Source organism: Cucurbita pepo, chromosome LG04, assembly GCF_002806865.2.
Source record: "Cucurbita pepo subsp. pepo cultivar mu-cu-16 chromosome LG04, ASM280686v2, whole genome shotgun sequence".
NCBI classification, from domain to species: domain Eukaryota; kingdom Viridiplantae; phylum Streptophyta; class Magnoliopsida; order Cucurbitales; family Cucurbitaceae; genus Cucurbita; species Cucurbita pepo.
In genome coordinates, this window is record NC_036641.1 from 7,572,383 (window position 1) to 7,589,501 (window position 17,119).

At 37.6% G+C, this 17,119-nt stretch overlaps 4 protein-coding genes, 1 long non-coding RNA gene and 1 other non-coding gene across 7 annotated transcripts; 4 read left to right on the forward strand and 2 right to left on the reverse strand.

Annotated features, from left to right (window-relative positions):
- Positions 1-415: 415 nt before the first annotated feature.
- LOC111794113 (60S ribosomal protein L11-1-like) lies at positions 416-2,415 on the reverse strand. Of its 2 annotated transcripts, XM_023676257.1 has the most exons (5): positions 2,313-2,415; positions 2,095-2,202; positions 1,970-2,012; positions 1,566-1,761; positions 416-789 (listed from the first exon to the last, which is right to left on the reverse strand). In XM_023676257.1, exons 1-5 carry the CDS (start codon positions 2,313-2,315, stop codon positions 591-593), a joined length of 549 nt encoding a protein of 182 aa, XP_023532025.1. In that variant the 5' UTR covers positions 2,316-2,415; the 3' UTR covers positions 416-590. The 2 variants fall into 2 exon arrangements, with proteins under 2 accessions (XP_023532025.1, XP_023532023.1); XM_023676255.1 differs by lacking the exon at positions 2,313-2,415 and having other exon boundaries at positions 2,095-2,211.
- A 3,252-nt stretch (positions 2,416-5,667) lies between these two features.
- Positions 5,668-8,007, forward strand: LOC111793330 (probable WRKY transcription factor 69). The gene is made up of 3 exons (XM_023675169.1): positions 5,668-5,988; positions 6,083-6,226; positions 7,156-8,007. The coding sequence occupies exons 1-3, from the start codon at positions 5,876-5,878 to the stop codon at positions 7,721-7,723; spliced, it is 825 nt and encodes a 274-aa protein (XP_023530937.1). The 5' UTR covers positions 5,668-5,875; the 3' UTR covers positions 7,724-8,007.
- A 36-nt stretch (positions 8,008-8,043) lies between these two features.
- Positions 8,044-8,882, forward strand: LOC111793333. Its single transcript, XR_002814924.1, has 2 exons — positions 8,044-8,385; positions 8,473-8,882. It is a non-coding gene; the product is annotated as an uncharacterized LOC111793333 (long non-coding RNA).
- Positions 8,883-8,908: 26 nt separating this feature from the next.
- Positions 8,909-11,879, reverse strand: LOC111793331 (ras-related protein Rab11D). Its single transcript, XM_023675170.1, has 2 exons — positions 11,257-11,879; positions 8,909-9,454 (listed from the first exon to the last, which is right to left on the reverse strand). The coding sequence occupies exons 1-2, from the start codon at positions 11,475-11,477 to the stop codon at positions 9,019-9,021; spliced, it is 657 nt and encodes a 218-aa protein (XP_023530938.1). The 5' UTR covers positions 11,478-11,879; the 3' UTR covers positions 8,909-9,018.
- Positions 11,880-11,892: 13 nt separating this feature from the next.
- Positions 11,893-12,043, forward strand: LOC111794149. Its single transcript, XR_002815041.1, has one exon. It is a non-coding gene; the product is annotated as a U4 spliceosomal RNA (small nuclear RNA).
- Positions 12,044-13,293: 1,250 nt separating this feature from the next.
- LOC111794073 (probable alpha,alpha-trehalose-phosphate synthase [UDP-forming] 7) lies at positions 13,294-17,025 on the forward strand. Its single transcript, XM_023676201.1, has 4 exons — positions 13,294-13,560; positions 13,925-15,941; positions 16,220-16,493; positions 16,583-17,025. The coding sequence occupies exons 2-4, from the start codon at positions 13,963-13,965 to the stop codon at positions 16,895-16,897; spliced, it is 2,568 nt and encodes an 855-aa protein (XP_023531969.1). The 5' UTR covers positions 13,294-13,560; positions 13,925-13,962; the 3' UTR covers positions 16,898-17,025.
- Positions 17,026-17,119: the final 94 nt, after the last annotated feature.

Here is a 17,119-nt window from a genome sequence, read left to right on the forward strand (position 1 = left end):
AAATTCTCATGGCTTTGCTTTGGACTTCCCAAAAAGCCTCACACCAATGAAGATATTGTCCACTTTAAGTATAAGCTCACCTTACACCAATGAAGACATTGTCCACTTTAAGTATAAGCTCTCATGGATGACTTAGATTTGGACTTCCTAAAAAGCTTTGTGCGAATGGAAATAGTATTTCTTAATTATAAAAGAATGATCATTCCCTAAATTAGGGAAGTGGGACTTTCAACCTCCAACAATTACAAAAAAAAATTTAATTGGTAAAGAAACAAAAAAAAATTTAATTGGTAAAGAAACTTAAACCTTAATGAATTCAAAATAATTCAAATCTATATCAATATAGACTATTAATGTTACCAAACATGTTTATGAAGTTTTCCAATTAAAAAAAAAAAAAAAAAAAAAAAATTGCTTTACAGCTTAAAATGTTCTCAAATTGATTCTAATAATCTTTCATTAAAGCCGAAAAATATCCAAAGAAAAAAAACAATAATAAAGAGCTTCAGTCAGGCTAATGGTAAAAGCACAAAATTTTATAACTTGCACACTAAATAACTCTCCATCTATTTGAGAAATCCCTCTGAAACTTAACCAGTGAGTTGCTGAGACTTGTTAAGAATAACTCCCTCGTATTTCACCTGGAACCACTTCATGGCGTCCTCCTTTGTGACCCGGTGCTGGATCCCGACACGAGACTTGCACCTCCTGCGACGCCCCACACGGTATCCTGGTCGCTCCAAGACAACGAAGAAGTCCATACCGTAGATACCGGTGGATGGATCGTACCTGAAACATCACAGTTGCACACATAAACACGAGATGGATTACAAGAAAACTTCAACGATAGTGATATCGATTAGTCTACACAAGATTCGGGATGCCCCTACTCCTTATTAGCCTTCAAAGATATCGTCACACATTACTCAGAAAAGAGTCGGGACTAAAATTTATATCCCCACAAGACATTGTCAACCGTATCCCCAACCTCAATCTCGATCCCCATACGTTCTTTGACTATAGAGAATCAGGCAGAAAAACACCATCACCATTGCCAAAAGTCCGATCCCACAAGGCTGGTTTAACTAAAAAGAAAACGGCACAAATTACTCAAGGAATAGTCGGGACTAAAATTTATATCCCCACAAGACATTGTCAACGGCATCCCCAACCTCAATCTCGATCCCCATGTTAGAAATCACGACTCTCCACAATGGTATGATATTGTCCACTTTGAACATAAGCTCTCATGGCTTTGCTCTGGGCTTCCCCAAAAGGCCTCATACCAATGGAAATAGTATTCCTCACTTATAAACCCATGATCTTCCACTAAATTAACCAATGTGGGACTTGCTCCAAACAATCCTCAACACCCATACGTTCTTCAACTACAGAGATTCGAGCAGAAAAATTACCATTTCCATTGCCAAAAATCCCATCCCAATGAATGACTAATTAGAAGTAAACTAAATTCAAACACAATGCAAAACAGAATCAGCTAAGCAAATCAGATTATAGATCTCGAAACAGATTAAAGGCATATTCAGATGTGTTTAAGGGCTCACTTGATTCCAAGATCAATGTGTTCTTGAATACCAAAGCCAAAGCATCCAGTGTCACTGAAGTTCCTGCGAAGCAACTCGTACTCCTTAACCTTCAACCCACTTTCCAAAAGCTGCATAGCCTTCTCGCCTCTAACGGTGACATAGCAAGCAATCTTCTCATTACGTCTGATTCCAAATGAACGCACAGTGTATCTCGCTATTGACCAAAATAACAACAAACAAAATGACAGCCTATCAGATCCAATATTGGGCTGTGACATTCAAAGATAACTTCAGTTTCAATTCTAAAAACAAAAGAACTCATCCAAATTTCAACTTTAGATTCTAAATCTTTCTTCCTATTATCATTTGGACCATTCCATAATCTAAGTCAATCGAGTACTTGAAGAGAGAAAAGAAAGTACCCTTAGAGAACACAGGGCTCTGGCCGCTTAGTTGCTCGAGCACCTAATCAAAGTAGATCATTAATGGCGGAAACAAGAAAGAAGCAGCTAAATGAACAAGAACAATGTACACATTAAAGTAGAACCTTGGCAGCTCTTGTAAGCCGATCTCCACTCTCACCGACTGAGATATTGAGAACGAGCTTCTGCACCTTAATATCCCTCATGGTGTTCGATAACTTCCTCTCCGAAGCCTGCGCCATGTTAACAGAAGTAAATGATTAAGTCGCATGAAGGATACAAGATTATAGGAGCTTTTTAAGAATCTATAGCTAGAAAACAGAAAGAATCTAGAGAAAATTACCATTGAAATGTTCTGGCGGGTGGCTACGCAGCTGCGGCTTGTGTGTTGCTGGTGGTGCTACTGCTGCTCGATTCCAGGGAAGGGGGAAGAAACCCTAATATTGTTTGAAGTAGCCGAAGCTAGGGTTTCTGAATGGCCTTGGTTGTGGGCTTTAGTTTTGGGCCTATGCAATTGCTATCATATGGGCCCTACAATTGAGGCCCAATATTTTTCATAGAACAAATTAGTTTTTTTTTTTTTTCTTTTTAATTTCTAGTTGCTAATAGTTTTCAAAAGTCTCTAACCCTTATATAGAATAGTTTATAAAGGACCATTAGCTAATTTGCGATGACCCTTATTTCAGGTGAATTTGCCGTGAACTTAGGCCGTTACAAATGGTATTAGAGCCAGACATCGAACTATGTGCCAGCGAAGAGGCCCTTCCCAAAAGGGGGTAGACACGAGGCGGTGTGTCAGTAAGGATGCTAGACCCAAATAGGTGGATTTGGCCGGGTCCCACATTGGTTGGGGGATAACGAAACACCATTTACAAGGGTGTGGAAATATTTTCTAGGTTTAAAAGCCTTGAGAGAAAGCTTGAAAAGGAAAGTCCAAAGAGGACAATATCTGCTAGTAGTGGACTTGGGTCGTTACATTTATCTTCCTACTCGAGTATAAGTCACACATGTAAAATTCAATTCAATGATAATTTAACGACAACCAAACAAATGGGTTGATTGCAACCAGACACAAAGTAATTCATAGCCTCGTACACTTGAAAACTTAAGTTATAATTTAATTCGAGTTGATGTAGAGGTGAACTACAATAGTATTGCATACCATTGAGAATAGACAGCCTCGATCCTTTATCGAGAGCAATTTCCCTGTCACTACTTATGACATCCGATGCATACGTCCTATCCTATCTAAGTTCGAATTTACCCTTGCACTTCAAACAGTCATCCGTGGATGAGCGCCCTAGCGGTCTCACTCACAATTATATTACCTGAAGCGAATCAACGAGACAAAGTGAAAGAACGAAGAGAGACTTGATAAAGATGAGTGAGTACAGGCGAAAAGTCAGAGACACGAGCCTTTGTACCTAGCGGGCAACGAATTCTACACTGAGGTTGTCTATGCATTCAGGTCGGGCATGTGGGCGAGCTTATACCTGATTGTGGCACGTACAATGACAGATTACGTTATTCCCAAGAAAATTAGATTATTCTAACCTAAAATAATATCTATTAATGTCAAAATAAAAAAGCATAATTTATAAATAGTAACTTGATTGGTTGGTATATTCAAACCGCTGAATGTGAAAATGTGTATAAATAAAACAAATAAAACTAAATTAAGATAAGAATTGGTCAGCTTATTTATTTGACCAAAATATTTAAATTATAATAATAAGGAATTAAATTAACTTATCTCCGCCATTTTTTTATTAGTTCCTTTTGGATAGTAAATATCCATTAAATCTGCAGTAATTAATTCATAATTGTTTAATTAAATATTACCAATAATTGATGATCATTGAATAAGCCGCGAAAGAAGAAGTCGGACAGATAATGGTTTTATTAAATAATATATTAAACAAAAATAATATAATTTTTATTAAATTAAAAACCCGTTTCCCATGCTTACGTTGATTGGGAATCTTTGGTTTATCCGACGTCGTTTTGATAGAATATCATAAATAGAAAAAAAAGGAAAAATTGGCAAAGAATGGCTCCCGGGAATGGAAATAAATAGCGCAAATAATTAATATTGGTAACAATATTTGATTCTTTTAACCAAGGAATAAAAATCTGGCTATCCTTCAATTGTAGGAATGTTGCCATAAAGTCTTGAAAATTTGTTTTCAATATAAAGATGGGTCGAGCGCAAACAAGAAAGGACTATGACAATTATTTTCGATTTTCAATTAATAATATGTTTAGAGATATATATGGGCGTGGTGGGGACGGAGAAGTTTCCATCCCCGTCACTTATTTCATTATTTGTATCTGCAAAATTCTCCATTTATTTTTTTTACGGGAATAGAGACTGTGATTCCGAAATTGTTAAAAATCAAGTTTTTTTTTTCAAGTAATTTTTATTTGTTTATTATTTTTTTAAAAATAGTTATTTTTTATTTTTTATTTTTAATATAATATTTATTAAAAGATTTATAATAAATAAAATATATAATAGTCTTAATCTAATTTCTAAAAAATAAAATTTTAATTTTAAAATATATGTAAAAAAATCTACAACATAATTTTAAATTTAATATTATATTTAAAATCTCAAAATTAACTAATTTATATATATATATATATATATATAATTCCATCCCCTATCACTTATTATGTAACGTGTGAAAAAAAATGTTTCTCACTCCTTTCATTCTCTGTCAAATTGGGAATCTCTTTCTGAGGATAAAATGGATATTTCTAAATTTATTACCTAATTCAACACGTCGCTGTAGAAGGGATTAACGAATTGAGGACATGTTGAAATAGATTACTATTGGATATTGAATTTGTTAGTGACAATTTAATGATACAAATTATTTATAAAGTTGTATTCGGTTGTTGTGGTAAGGATATTAATTTAACGTCAAGTAATTTGTTTTAAATTATTAACCAAATGAGTATTTCTACTAAATTATTCACTTGAAATTTGATATATTACCATTAATTAATTGTTAGTTGTAATTTTTAATTTACATACACAAATTAATGGTACTCCAAGTATAAGAAATAAAACAAAATGGAATATTAAATTGAATACTTTTTCAATTAAAAGTCAACACGTGCCAAAATTCCTGTGTCATTGGGCAACCGTTCAATGTAGTTTTGCAGACGTTTGAGGAAATTTGTGGAAGTTAATCACCACCGTCAATCTCTCTTATAATTTCATACTTTTAATCATAAATCAATACATTTTAAAAACATTAACAAAAAAAATAAAGTTTTTTAATATATACTCGACTTATACAATTTCTAAAGTCTTAATATTATTTTTTTTATTAAACTAATAAACATATAAAATAAAATAAAATATACATAATACCCTTAAATTTAACATAGTTTTTTTTTGTTATTATTATACCTTTAGAAATTAAAAACGTTCATTTGAAGAGAGATTTTAAAAAATATATTCGACTAAGCTATTTCCTATTAATTAAACCATACAAATTTAATTATTTAAATAAATAATCTAAAAACAACATTAACATTATTTAATTATTTCCTTTGCTTTGTTTACGATTAATAATTCAATAATTAATCCATCTAAATAATTCCACAAAGACTCTACACTGCACCCGACCGTACCCGAACTAAACCCTCCCCCTTAAGCATTATAATTTACTTCGTATTTGCTTGCACGACCTTAATAAACAAACATAGTTTGCCAATCTGTCAACATGACTATTCTTTGTATTAAACCTCATCTAAATCTCTCACTCCTTCCCTCTCCCAATCTCTCCGCCCAAATCCCGTTTCCTTTTTCTCTCTTTAATCTCACCCGTACGATTGATCGTTATCACACAATTTCCGGCAACCGGCGTTCAAGTTTTCATCGCCGTTCCGCCCATGGACCGCCGTGTTCGCACGAACGCATTTCTCTCCGATCAAGAAGATCCTGGAGCCATGTCGGACGACGGCCTGCCGGGATCCCCCACCGACGGCAATGGCTCCAGAAAAAGGTTAGTTTTTTTTTTTCAATTTAATTTACTTTAAATTAATAATTTTTTTAATTTTAATTTTAATTTATGGATTTTGTTTTGTATTTTACGGTAGAAGGGGAGGGCAGAAAAGAGTGGTGTCCGTACCGATCGGTGACATGGAGGGATCTAAGAGCAAAGGGGAAGCATATCCACCGTCGGATTCATGGGCTTGGAGGAAATACGGCCAAAAGCCAATCAAAGGCTCTCCTTATCCCAGGTATTATACAAAATTAAGGGCATTTTTTTCGTAATTTTTGCTTTGATTTCCATTAATTTTGCTCTAATTGAAAGAGGAATTGACTTAATTTTGATGCATTTATAATTAATTTCAGCTCATTTAATCGAAATTTGAAGAAATGTTTAATAATTTCAATTTTCATGTTAGCCGCCGCCGCCGCCACCGGCCGGCAGTTTTTTAACCAATAAGAAATATCTAACCACCGGCAACGGTAGGATCTGGATTGAGATTGGCGCATTTTAGCACAAAGGCGGCTTTTGCTAATATCGCCGCTTTGTTTTATTATTATTATTTGTCGTAGTTGGGAATTGGGATCATACCCATTATCCAATCGCTCTCATAGAGCGTGTACAACACGCACCTTTTTTTTTCCTTTTTCTTTTACCTAATTATTGCCCTATTTTGTTTCCTTCTTTTGCCTAATAATTGCACAATTTTTTTAAAATATTACTAAAATTACATAATTTTTAAAACCGTTTTTAAATTTTAATTTGTTTTCAATTAATTGAATCACGACATTATTCGAAGATGCCTTTCACACTGATGTCATATTAGTGAGTGGCGGCTACACGAAAAGTCTTTAAAATAAAATATTATTTATCGTTTTAATAGAAAAATCAAATCTATTATAACACAAAATTTATGTAATTATTACCTTAAAAAATTGATGAATTAATCTATACTTAAAAAATAAAATACTAATTATTAATTATTGAATTTTTAATGTAATTTTTGCGTTATTCTATTGAGATTTGTTTGGTGATTGGCTCATGGGTTTATCTTCTTTCCCGTTAACTGAACGGACACTTTTACTTTTGGATATATCTGAATTAATAATTAATCCCACGTTTTTTTAAATTATTATTTAGATAAATTTATTAAATATATATTTTTTATGTATATTTTAGGGGATATTACCGATGTAGTAGCTCCAAAGGCTGCCCGGCAAGAAAGCAAGTAGAAAGAAGCCGTGTGGACCCCACCAAGCTTGTTATTACCTACTCTTTCGACCACAACCACCAGCTCCCGGCGACCAAATCTCATCATCACCAACACCACAATTCCTCGCCGCCCTCCGCCGCCATCGCCGAGGATTCGTCACCGGGGAGCGAAACCACGTCGCCCTCCAATTCCGACCACACCAACGCGACCCCCGCGTCGCCAGCGGTGGTTTTCGCGAGTCAGCCGGAACTGGAACTCGGTGGCGACTCGCTGATGATAAAACCGTGCATCGGCGATTTTGGATGGTTGGCTGACGTAGCGTACGATAGAATCCTGGAGGGCCCGATTTATGGGGGAGGCGACATGTTCGACGACGCCGATGTAATGGTTTTGTCTGCAAGAGGAGATGACGAGGACGAGTCGTTATTTGCGGATCTTGGGGAATTACCTGAATGCTCTGTGGTTTTCGGCCGGCGGCGAGCGGTCCAACCCGACGGACCGAACCGGACATGTGGCAGGGTTTTAGATTGCTAGCGGTTTTTTTAAGGATTTGGTTGGTTTGTGTTACAGGAACATGACCGTACACTTTTCTTTCGCTTTTTTCTAGCTGGACTTTCCAAATTGCCAATTGGCGTTCGCTTTGGACACTTCACAAAGAAAGAAAAAAGAGGGGGAGAGGATTTTTCTACATAATAATTATTATTTTTTTCTTTCTAATTTAGTTTTAAATTGGGATCGGTGGGTTTCTTCTGTTGTACAGTGAAAGTCAGTCAAGAATATTGAGAAAATAATCAAATTCTGTTTCCTTTTGAAATAAATCTCCTCGTATTTATATATATATATATAGGGTGGCGTCAAGACATATGGACCCTGTCGATGGAGATCGAGATGACAAGATGAGATGTGACGTTGTATTGAGAGACCTTGGCCCGAGCAGAGACAACGTTGAGCTGAATGACTTGACCTAGCATATAGGCAAGTTGGATGTGTCGCAGACGATTGAACATGCACGCGCAGGCGGCGTGTGTGGTTGAACAAACTTGGATTCCGCACAAACGATGTTCGATTGGTGAAGACAAACCTCGTCTAAGGTCCGACGAAGTCACAAAGCCGAGGTGAAAAATATATATGGGGCTTAATTCCCCTTAAGGCTGGTCGTGAGCGTGTCAAGATCACGACGCCGCACGGTAAAAAATGTATGTACATATATCTACATATATATATATATATTTTGTAAGTATACGTAGAGATCCCACAAATAGTTTCTCTTTCTAATTGTAAAGGATATTAGGATAGGTTCCGAATTGCTGGCGATGACTTAGTAAAGGGAATCTATGAGCCCAACACGATCATATGTGATGAACAAGAATTGAAGATAGGATGCAAGACAAGAATAGGACAAGAATCGATAGGATGCCGTAGCTTTAAGAGAGAGGGGCAGAGTGCCCACCTAATACTGTAGAAGTAAGCTCATCGGCATTAAAGGAGAAGTAGTGGAGCACGTCAAGGCACTTCTTGATCCCCGTCTGCCCGACCGGCATATAGATATACATGCACACACAATTTGTAATAACCCAGACCTACATATATTGTCCTCTTTGGACTTTTCCATTCGAACTTTCCCTTAAAGCTTTAAAACGCATTTGCAACGAAAAGATTTCCCCACCTTTATAAAAGATGTTTCGTTCTCATAGATTTTTAATTTTAAAGAAGTGCACCTTTTAAACCACAACCAACCACAACCATGCTCTTATTCTACAAAAGAGATACAAATATACAAAATAAGTATCACTCGCTGTATTTCTGTGTAAATGTTTGAAGCTTTTAACTTAGCTGGAGCAACATCCAATCCTCTTCAGAACCGACGAGTCGTCCTTGACATCTATTGTCTGGCCTTTCGACGGAAGGGTTGAACCGCTTGCGCTGTCGCCTGCCTCGACTGATCTCTTGCACACGATGCGATATATTTGAGAGAGCACCTCCGTGAAAGCACTCTCGACGTTCGTTGCATCCAGTGCAGAGGTCTCCATGAAGTATAAAGACTCCATCTCGGAAAATGATTTTCCATCTTCGGTTGGAACGAGAACGAGGTGTCGTAAATCGCATTTGTTGCCAATGAGCATCACTACCATGTTTGGGTCTGTGTGATTCCTCAATTCCTTTAACCATCTTGCAGCATTCTCGAATGTTGGTCGTCGAGTGACATCGTACACAAGCAAAGCACCTACCGCTCCTCGGTAGTAAGCACTGGTTATCGCTCGGTACCTACACGGAAAGAGCTAATCTGAACTGAAGGAAGCAAACAAGAGCTTTTAAGTGGTAACTACAAATCCAAATAACTGCCAATAAATAACTGTCAAAATAAGCAAAGAAGAGTACGTTTTTCTAATCAAACCCGCCTCCCCCACGCCCACCAACCCATTGGATTTGGATTAATGTTTTGTTCTCCTCTCCAATCGATGTAGGATCTCACAATCCACCCCCATTCGGGGTCCAATGTCCTTGTTGGCACTCGTTCTTCTCTCCAATTGATGTGGGATCTCGCAATCCACCCCTTTCTAGGCCCAACGTCCTCACTGGTACACCGCCTAGTGTCCACCCCCTTCGAGGTCATAGTCCTCGTTAGTACACCGCCTAGTGTCTGGCTCTAATACAATTTATAACGGCCCAAGCCCACCGCTAGCAGATGTTGTCCTCTTTGGGCTATCCCTTTCGGGCTTCTCCTTAAGGTTGTTAAAACGCATTTGCTAGGGAAAAGTTTCAACACCCTTACAAAGAATGTTTTGTTCTCCTCTCCAACTGATGTTTGATCTCACAATCCACCCCCTTTAGGGCACAACGTCCTAGTTATGACCTTCGAGTACCCATCTAAACAGAAATAAAAAAATTCCCTATTTCTCAAGCAGATATTGTCCTATTTGGGTGGGAAATATGACCTTCGAGTACCCATCTAAACAGAAATAAAAAAATTCCCTATTTCTCAAGCAGATATTGTCCTATTTGGGTGGTTTTCCCTCCTGGGCTTCCCCTCAAAGTTTAAAAACACATCTACTAAAGAGAGCTTTCCACACCCTTATAAGGAATGTTTTGTTCCCCTTTTCAACCGATGCGGGATCTCACAATCCACCCCCCTTGGGGGCAAGCGTCCTCGCTGGCACACCGCCCTCTGGCTCTAATACCATTTGTAACAGCCCAAACCCACCACTAGTAGATATTGTCTACTTCGGCCCGTTACATATTACCATCAGCCTCACGGTTTCGAAACGCGTCTACTATGGAGAGGTTTCCACACCCTTATAAGAAATGTTTCATTCCCTTTTCCAACTGATGCGGGATCTCACAGAAAGTCTCCCAAATTTCCATGCAAGGATGCACATTTAGGGCATTCCCAAGATACGTTTTCAGATACTGCCATACAATTACACAGCCCGTCTTTGCTCAATGGATACAAAACACCCTGTAGATTGAGGAGCAAAAGGAGGAATGCGTCCAAGGAGGGGCTCGCAACTGATTAGCTAGTTGGTGAGGCAATATCGATAATTAACCCTACCACAAGTTCTTCCAATGAACAACAAACAAAAAGTTGAACAAGTTTCTAACAAACCATAAACACAATGATTCCCAATAGAAATTTCATTCTTCAACAGCAATTAGAAAGTTCATTGAAAAAATAAACCAAACATTTGAAACCACCAGATTTCCAAGTATAAACCACCTTTATGATAAGACTAATTTTCAATCAGTACTACTTGGTTGAACGCATTCTAACTTTATCAGAATCAAAGCAACACCAAACCAACAGAAACAAGTTCAAAAGACTTTGTCGATGCAGGAAACTTCACTCAAATCAATTTTCGTTTTCATAGAATCAGCCCTTTGCGAACAAATAATCAACAAATTTCAAGAAATTAAAGAGAATCATTCAACAAATTTCAAGAAACTCTAATGATATCTGACATAATTCTTGACCAGCAGAGAGGCGATTGATTAGAAACAAAGGAACCATGCAACTATAATCGGAATTTCAAGAGATATCAAAATTATAGATGAACAACGAAGAATCAAACCTTTCTTGTCCAGCAGTATCCCAAATCTGAGCCTTGATTACCTTCCCATCGATCTCCAAATTCTTGGTAGCAAACTCAACCCCAATCGTCGACTTCGATTCTAAATTAAATTGGTTCTTCGTAAACCTCGAGAGCAGGTTTGATTTTCCCACCCCTGAATCACCGATCAAAACCAGCTTAAACAGATAATCATATTCATCCTGACCTTTATAACCCGCCATAATAGTCTTCGTCTAAGTCGAAGAAAAATCAGAATTCCCAGAAGAAGAAAAGCTAAAAGTAAGCGGGTGCGTATATATATATATACAAAAAAAAAAAAAAAAAAAAAAAAAAANACTAATATCTTCGTCTTAGTGGAGGAGGCCTTTGCTCCGGAGCTATGGAAAAGTAAAGGGTCATAGGCATAGAACAGTGAATTTGAATTTTGTACTGTACATCAAGAACAGGCAAGAAAGTATGAATTTCAACCAGATTTTGTTTCGCGATTTGAAATTTCACGATGGTTGATTAATTTTGACTCGCTTTGAAGCGTGGAAAGTGGCTTAGCGTGCAGCTAAGCATTCCCACATCGGAAAGGAGTTGAAACGAAGCCGTGGTGGGCTGCTATAAAAAGGGAGAAAATTTCGTGTAATCCCCATCTTTGCGCTTGGGGCAATGACGCAGCTAGTGAGGTTCTAACCGAGGCGCGTCAATTGCTGGTTGAAAACTATTTCCAAACCCCCTCTTAGGCCTGGGTTTGGCCCAGGCCTTCGAGAATTTCTGGAAGGGCTCCCTTCGGGGTAAAGCCCTACAATTTTTAGGCCCAAATATATAGTTCTCACTAGCCTCGTTGGGCCCGGTTAATTCTGCTAGGCCCAATAAAGGAGATGAGTTGGTACTGTCCGTCCCCCTTAAAATTATTAATATATTTTTTGTGACTTTTTTCTTGATCGTTTTACATTCAAAATATACTTATTTGAAATAATTTTTTGAATAGATAAATCCTATTTTTAATATAGTTTTCATTTAAAAAAGAATATATATATATATATAATATTAAACATTTTTGAACTCATTTCCTTCATTTTTTAAACTCATCTCCTCAAAATTATTAATTTATTTTTGGAGATTTCTCTCTCCCTATATATATATATATTTATTTGAAATAAATTTTTGAATATATCATTTATATTTTTAATATTTTTAATATAGTTTTTGTGAAAATAATATATATAGGAGGAACAAATAATATAATTCAATTCTACAGGTTGTCACCGATTCCATTTAGTGTCATTTGACCTATCATGCACGTTATTCACCGGTCCAAAGAAAAATCTCTTAAGAGATCAGTCACCATTTGACTAACCCTGCACGTTATCAATGGTCTAGAGAAATTTTTTTTAGGGGCTCAATCTTGCTGGTAATCATCGGTCAGTGGTCTCGTTTAATGAACTTTAGGAGACCCAATTCTAAGTGGATATCTTTAGGCACGAGCAAATTAATTTAGGAAAGAATGACCGGAAGTAAATGTTACAATTAAGGAAAATTACACTCGCTAGTTTTAGAAAAATATCATCATTGAGATAACTTTTTTTTACGTACAAATAATTTTACTCCCTACTTTGGAATATAAATGAAAAGGGTACTATGCCAGCTGGCTTCTGCTGATTCAGACTCCAGCTGGCTGAATCTTATCCAATTCCAATTTCTTTAATGGAAGTCATATTTTAACGTTATTGGCTGTGAAATTAACATGCGGTAGCTTTTGCCCACCATGCACGTGCTGTCTCTCATTGGTCAGTTTTATCACCCCATGGTAAACTTATCAAACCTCCTTGCTAATTTCTTTATTAAAGTATACATTTTTGTTTTTATGCCAAATAAAATTTTAAATTCTTTCGTTTAAATAATTGATAAATTAATTTTTCATTGAAAGTTATCAAGTAAACAGAACTCAATTTGTAATTTATTTTGATTTTAATTTATTTATTTTTGAAGTTTGCTTTCAGTAGAAAAGGATTTATATTGCGTCGTGAATCCAACGAACGCCACGTTTTGCTCCTGTATCATACTACATTGTAAGACGTTTGAGAAGGTCCGAAGTAATATTTAAGCCTTTCGCAATCCATTTTCACCAAAAAAAAGGATCGAAATTATCGTTTAGCTTAGAGGGAGGTCAGCTTCAAATTTGTGGAATGTAAACCAATTATTGCGTTCGGAAGTGATACGAATTTTGCAGCATTTTTCGTTTTCAGGATTTGGTTCATTGTTCTTCTTCTTGTTGTTGCCGCCGTTCGGGATCTGGTTGATGCTCAGATATATCCGGTACGCGTCGAAATTCATTGGTTTAGATTTATATATTTGATCTTTCTTCCAATGCTGTACTGTGTCGCTTTCGATTAAAGAACGGATCTAATTTCGTAATTCTGGAAATGGAGAGCATTGGTTGCTGTTGGATTCTGCTTGGTTGAAAGAGAATCTTTGAGGTTTTGGACTAGGTAGGATTAGAATAACGGGAAAGATTAACGTACATTGCATTGGAATCCGTTTTTTTCTGTTAAATTTTGTTTATTAATTACTTGATTGGGCGATAATCTTCTAGTTCATTAATATGTTCTTGTTCGTAACTTCATCGCGTTTCCGAACGTTAGGGTTTTGATTGTTTTGTTTCGTATTTCGGAATTGTTAGGCGCTGCGCTTGTTAGTTTGTTCATCTAGCGGAAAAACATGATTTCGAGATCGTACACAAATCTTTTAGATTTAGCGTCTGGAAATTTTCCAGCAATGGAAGTGAAACGGAAGCGGTTTCCACGGATCATGACTGTTCCAGGCGATGTAGGCGAGCTTGACGACGATCAGGCCTACAGCGTGACATCCGAAAATCCATCATCAATTTCCTCAGATCGGATGATAATTGTAGCAAACCAGCTTCCATTAAGAGCAAAACGAAGGGAAAATGACAATTCCTGGAGTTTCAATTGGAACGAAGATTCATTGCTTTTGCAGCTTAAAAGTGGTTTGCCAGAGGATATGGAGATTCTTTATGTTGGTTCTTTGAAAGTGGATATCCAACCAGACGAACAAGATGAGGTCTCCCAGGTTTTGTTGGAGAAATTTAAGTGTATTCCTACGTTTTTGCCTCCTCATGTTTTGGAAAAGTTCTATGATGGGTTCTGCAAGAGGCATTTGTGGCCTCTTTTTCATTATATGTTGCCATATTCTGCTGATCAGAAGGGTCGATTTGATCGCTCGATGTGGGAAGCTTATGTATCAGCAAATAAGCTGTTCTTCCAGAAAGTGGTTGAGGTGATCAACCCAGATGATGACTATATTTGGATCCATGATTACCATTTGATGGTAATGCCCACGTTCTTGAGGAGGCGTTTTAACAGAGTTAAGATGGGATTTTTCCTTCATAGTCCATTTCCTTCATCTGAGATCTACCGTACCCTTCCTGTTAGAGAAGAGATTCTCAAGGCATTACTTAACTCTGATATCATTGGATTTCACACTTTCGATTACGCTCGTCATTTCCTTTCGTGTTGCAGCCGAATGTTGGGTTTGGAGTATCAGTCGAAGAGGGGCTATCTTGGATTGGAATACTACGGGAGGACGATCGGGATAAAGATAATGCCTGTTGGAATTCATATGACTCGGATCGAGTCGGTGATGAGACTGGCAGACAAGGATGTTAAGACTAGGGAACTCACGCAGCAATTTGCGGGGAAGACGGTGTTGCTAGGTGTCGATGACATGGACATTTTCAAAGGAATCAACCTGAAATTGTTAGCTATGGAACAGGTGCTTGAGCAACATCCAAAGTGGCAGGGGAAGGCCGTACTGGTCCAAATTGTAAATCCTGCCAGAGGCAAGGGAAGGGATTTGGAAGAAATAGAAGTTGAAATAAAAGAAAGTTGCAGAAGGATTAACAAGGAATATGGGGATTCTGGCTATGAGCCGATAGTACTTCTGGATAGGCATGTGCCAATTACGGAAAGGGTTGCTTATTATAGCATTGCGGAGTGCGTAGTTGTCACTGCTGTTCGAGATGGGATGAACTTAACTCCGTATGAGTACGTTGTCTGCAGACAGGGAATATCCTCCCAAGAAAGTTCGAACTTCCACGGACCGAAAAAGAGCATGCTTGTCATATCCGAGTTTATTGGATGTTCTCCATCACTAAGTGGAGCATTTCGTATCAACCCATGGAATGTCGAACGGACAGCAGAGGCTTTGAATGAAGCAATCTCAATGGCTGATACGGAGAAGCAATTGCGACATGAGAAGCATTACCGTTATGTTGCTACTCACGATGTCGCTTATTGGTCTCGTAGTTTCTTGCAAGATATGGAGAGAACTTGCTCAGATCATTTCAGGAGACGATGTTGGGGAATTGGTTTTAGTTTCGGTTTCAGGGTTGTAGCTCTTGATCCCAATTTCAGAAAACTTTCAGTAGATTCCATTTTATCAGCTTACAGTAAGGCCGAAAGTCGGGCCATTCTTTTGGACTACGATGGCACCGTGATGCCTCAAAACTCCATAAATAAGTCGCCGAGTCAGCAGGTTATCTCTATCCTTAACACGCTTTGTGCAGATTCAAAAAATGTAGTCTTCATTGTGAGTGGACGTGGGAGGGACAGCTTAAGCAAGTGGTTTCGCCCTTGCAAGAAGCTTGGAATTGCAGCAGAACATGGATATCTTTTGAGGTTCGCTTCCTTGATCTCTCTCATGCTGTTCTATGAGAATTATCTAAACCATAAATTCTTGTTTCACATCAACTCATTGTATGGATTTGTATAAAGGGTAACAATGTTTGAGAAATTTTGACCTCTGAATTCTACACTGGAACTCGTCTCACCACAATCGAGGCTAGTTTATAAGATATGCTGAACCATAGCTGAAAAGTTTTTGTTTTTTGGTCGTATTCACCTAAACTCGTTTCTTTTATTCTAATTCTAATATCAAATCTGTTCGAAACGAGCAGGCAGTCACAGGACGAGGAGTGGAAGATCTGCGGCCAAAGTTCTGATTTCGGGTGGATGCAGATTGCTGAACCTGTTATGAACTTATATACGGAGGCTACAGATGGTTCATCTATTGAAAGAAAGGAAAGTGCCTTGGTCTGGCAATATAGAGATGCAGATCCTGGTTTTGGATCTTCCCAGGCTAAGGAGATGTTGGATCATTTAGAGAGTGTTTTGGCAAACGAACCCGTTGCAGTCAAAAGCGGTCAATTCATCGTCGAAGTGAAACCACAGGCGTGTTATTGTTCATTTATGAATTATAATCTTGATAGAGCTCGAATTCGATAACCGAACTCGTTTCTGATCTCTTGTATTTGCTTCAGGGGGTTACCAAAGGCTTGGTAGCTGAAAAGATTTTCTCAACAATGGCGGGGGATGGAAAACTTGCTGACTTTGTGTTGTGTATTGGCGACGACAGATCCGATGAGGACATGTTTGAAATAATTGGTAATGCATTGTCCAGTAATATTCTTTCTCCTTCGACGTCGGTTTTTGCCTGCACTGTTGGACAGAAGCCGAGCAAAGCGAAATATTATTTAGACGACACAGCTGAAGTGATAAGCATGCTAGAATACCTCGCCGAAGCTTCTAGCCCGTTGCCATCCTCCGACAATGAAGATGGTGAAAACGCTTCCTGAAAGTCGAACAAAACCCGTGTCGCTGTTTCGGGACATGAAGATCGAAGATGATCTGAGTGGGAAATTTTGTACAAGAAGCTGGGTGATGAATTGATAACAACTTATTTTATAACACTTATTTTATATCACCTTTCAGCTTTCATGTTAGTTAGTTTTTAACCAAAAAAAAAAAAAAAAAAAAAAAAAAAAAAAAAAAAAAAAAAAAAAAAAAAAAAAAAAAAA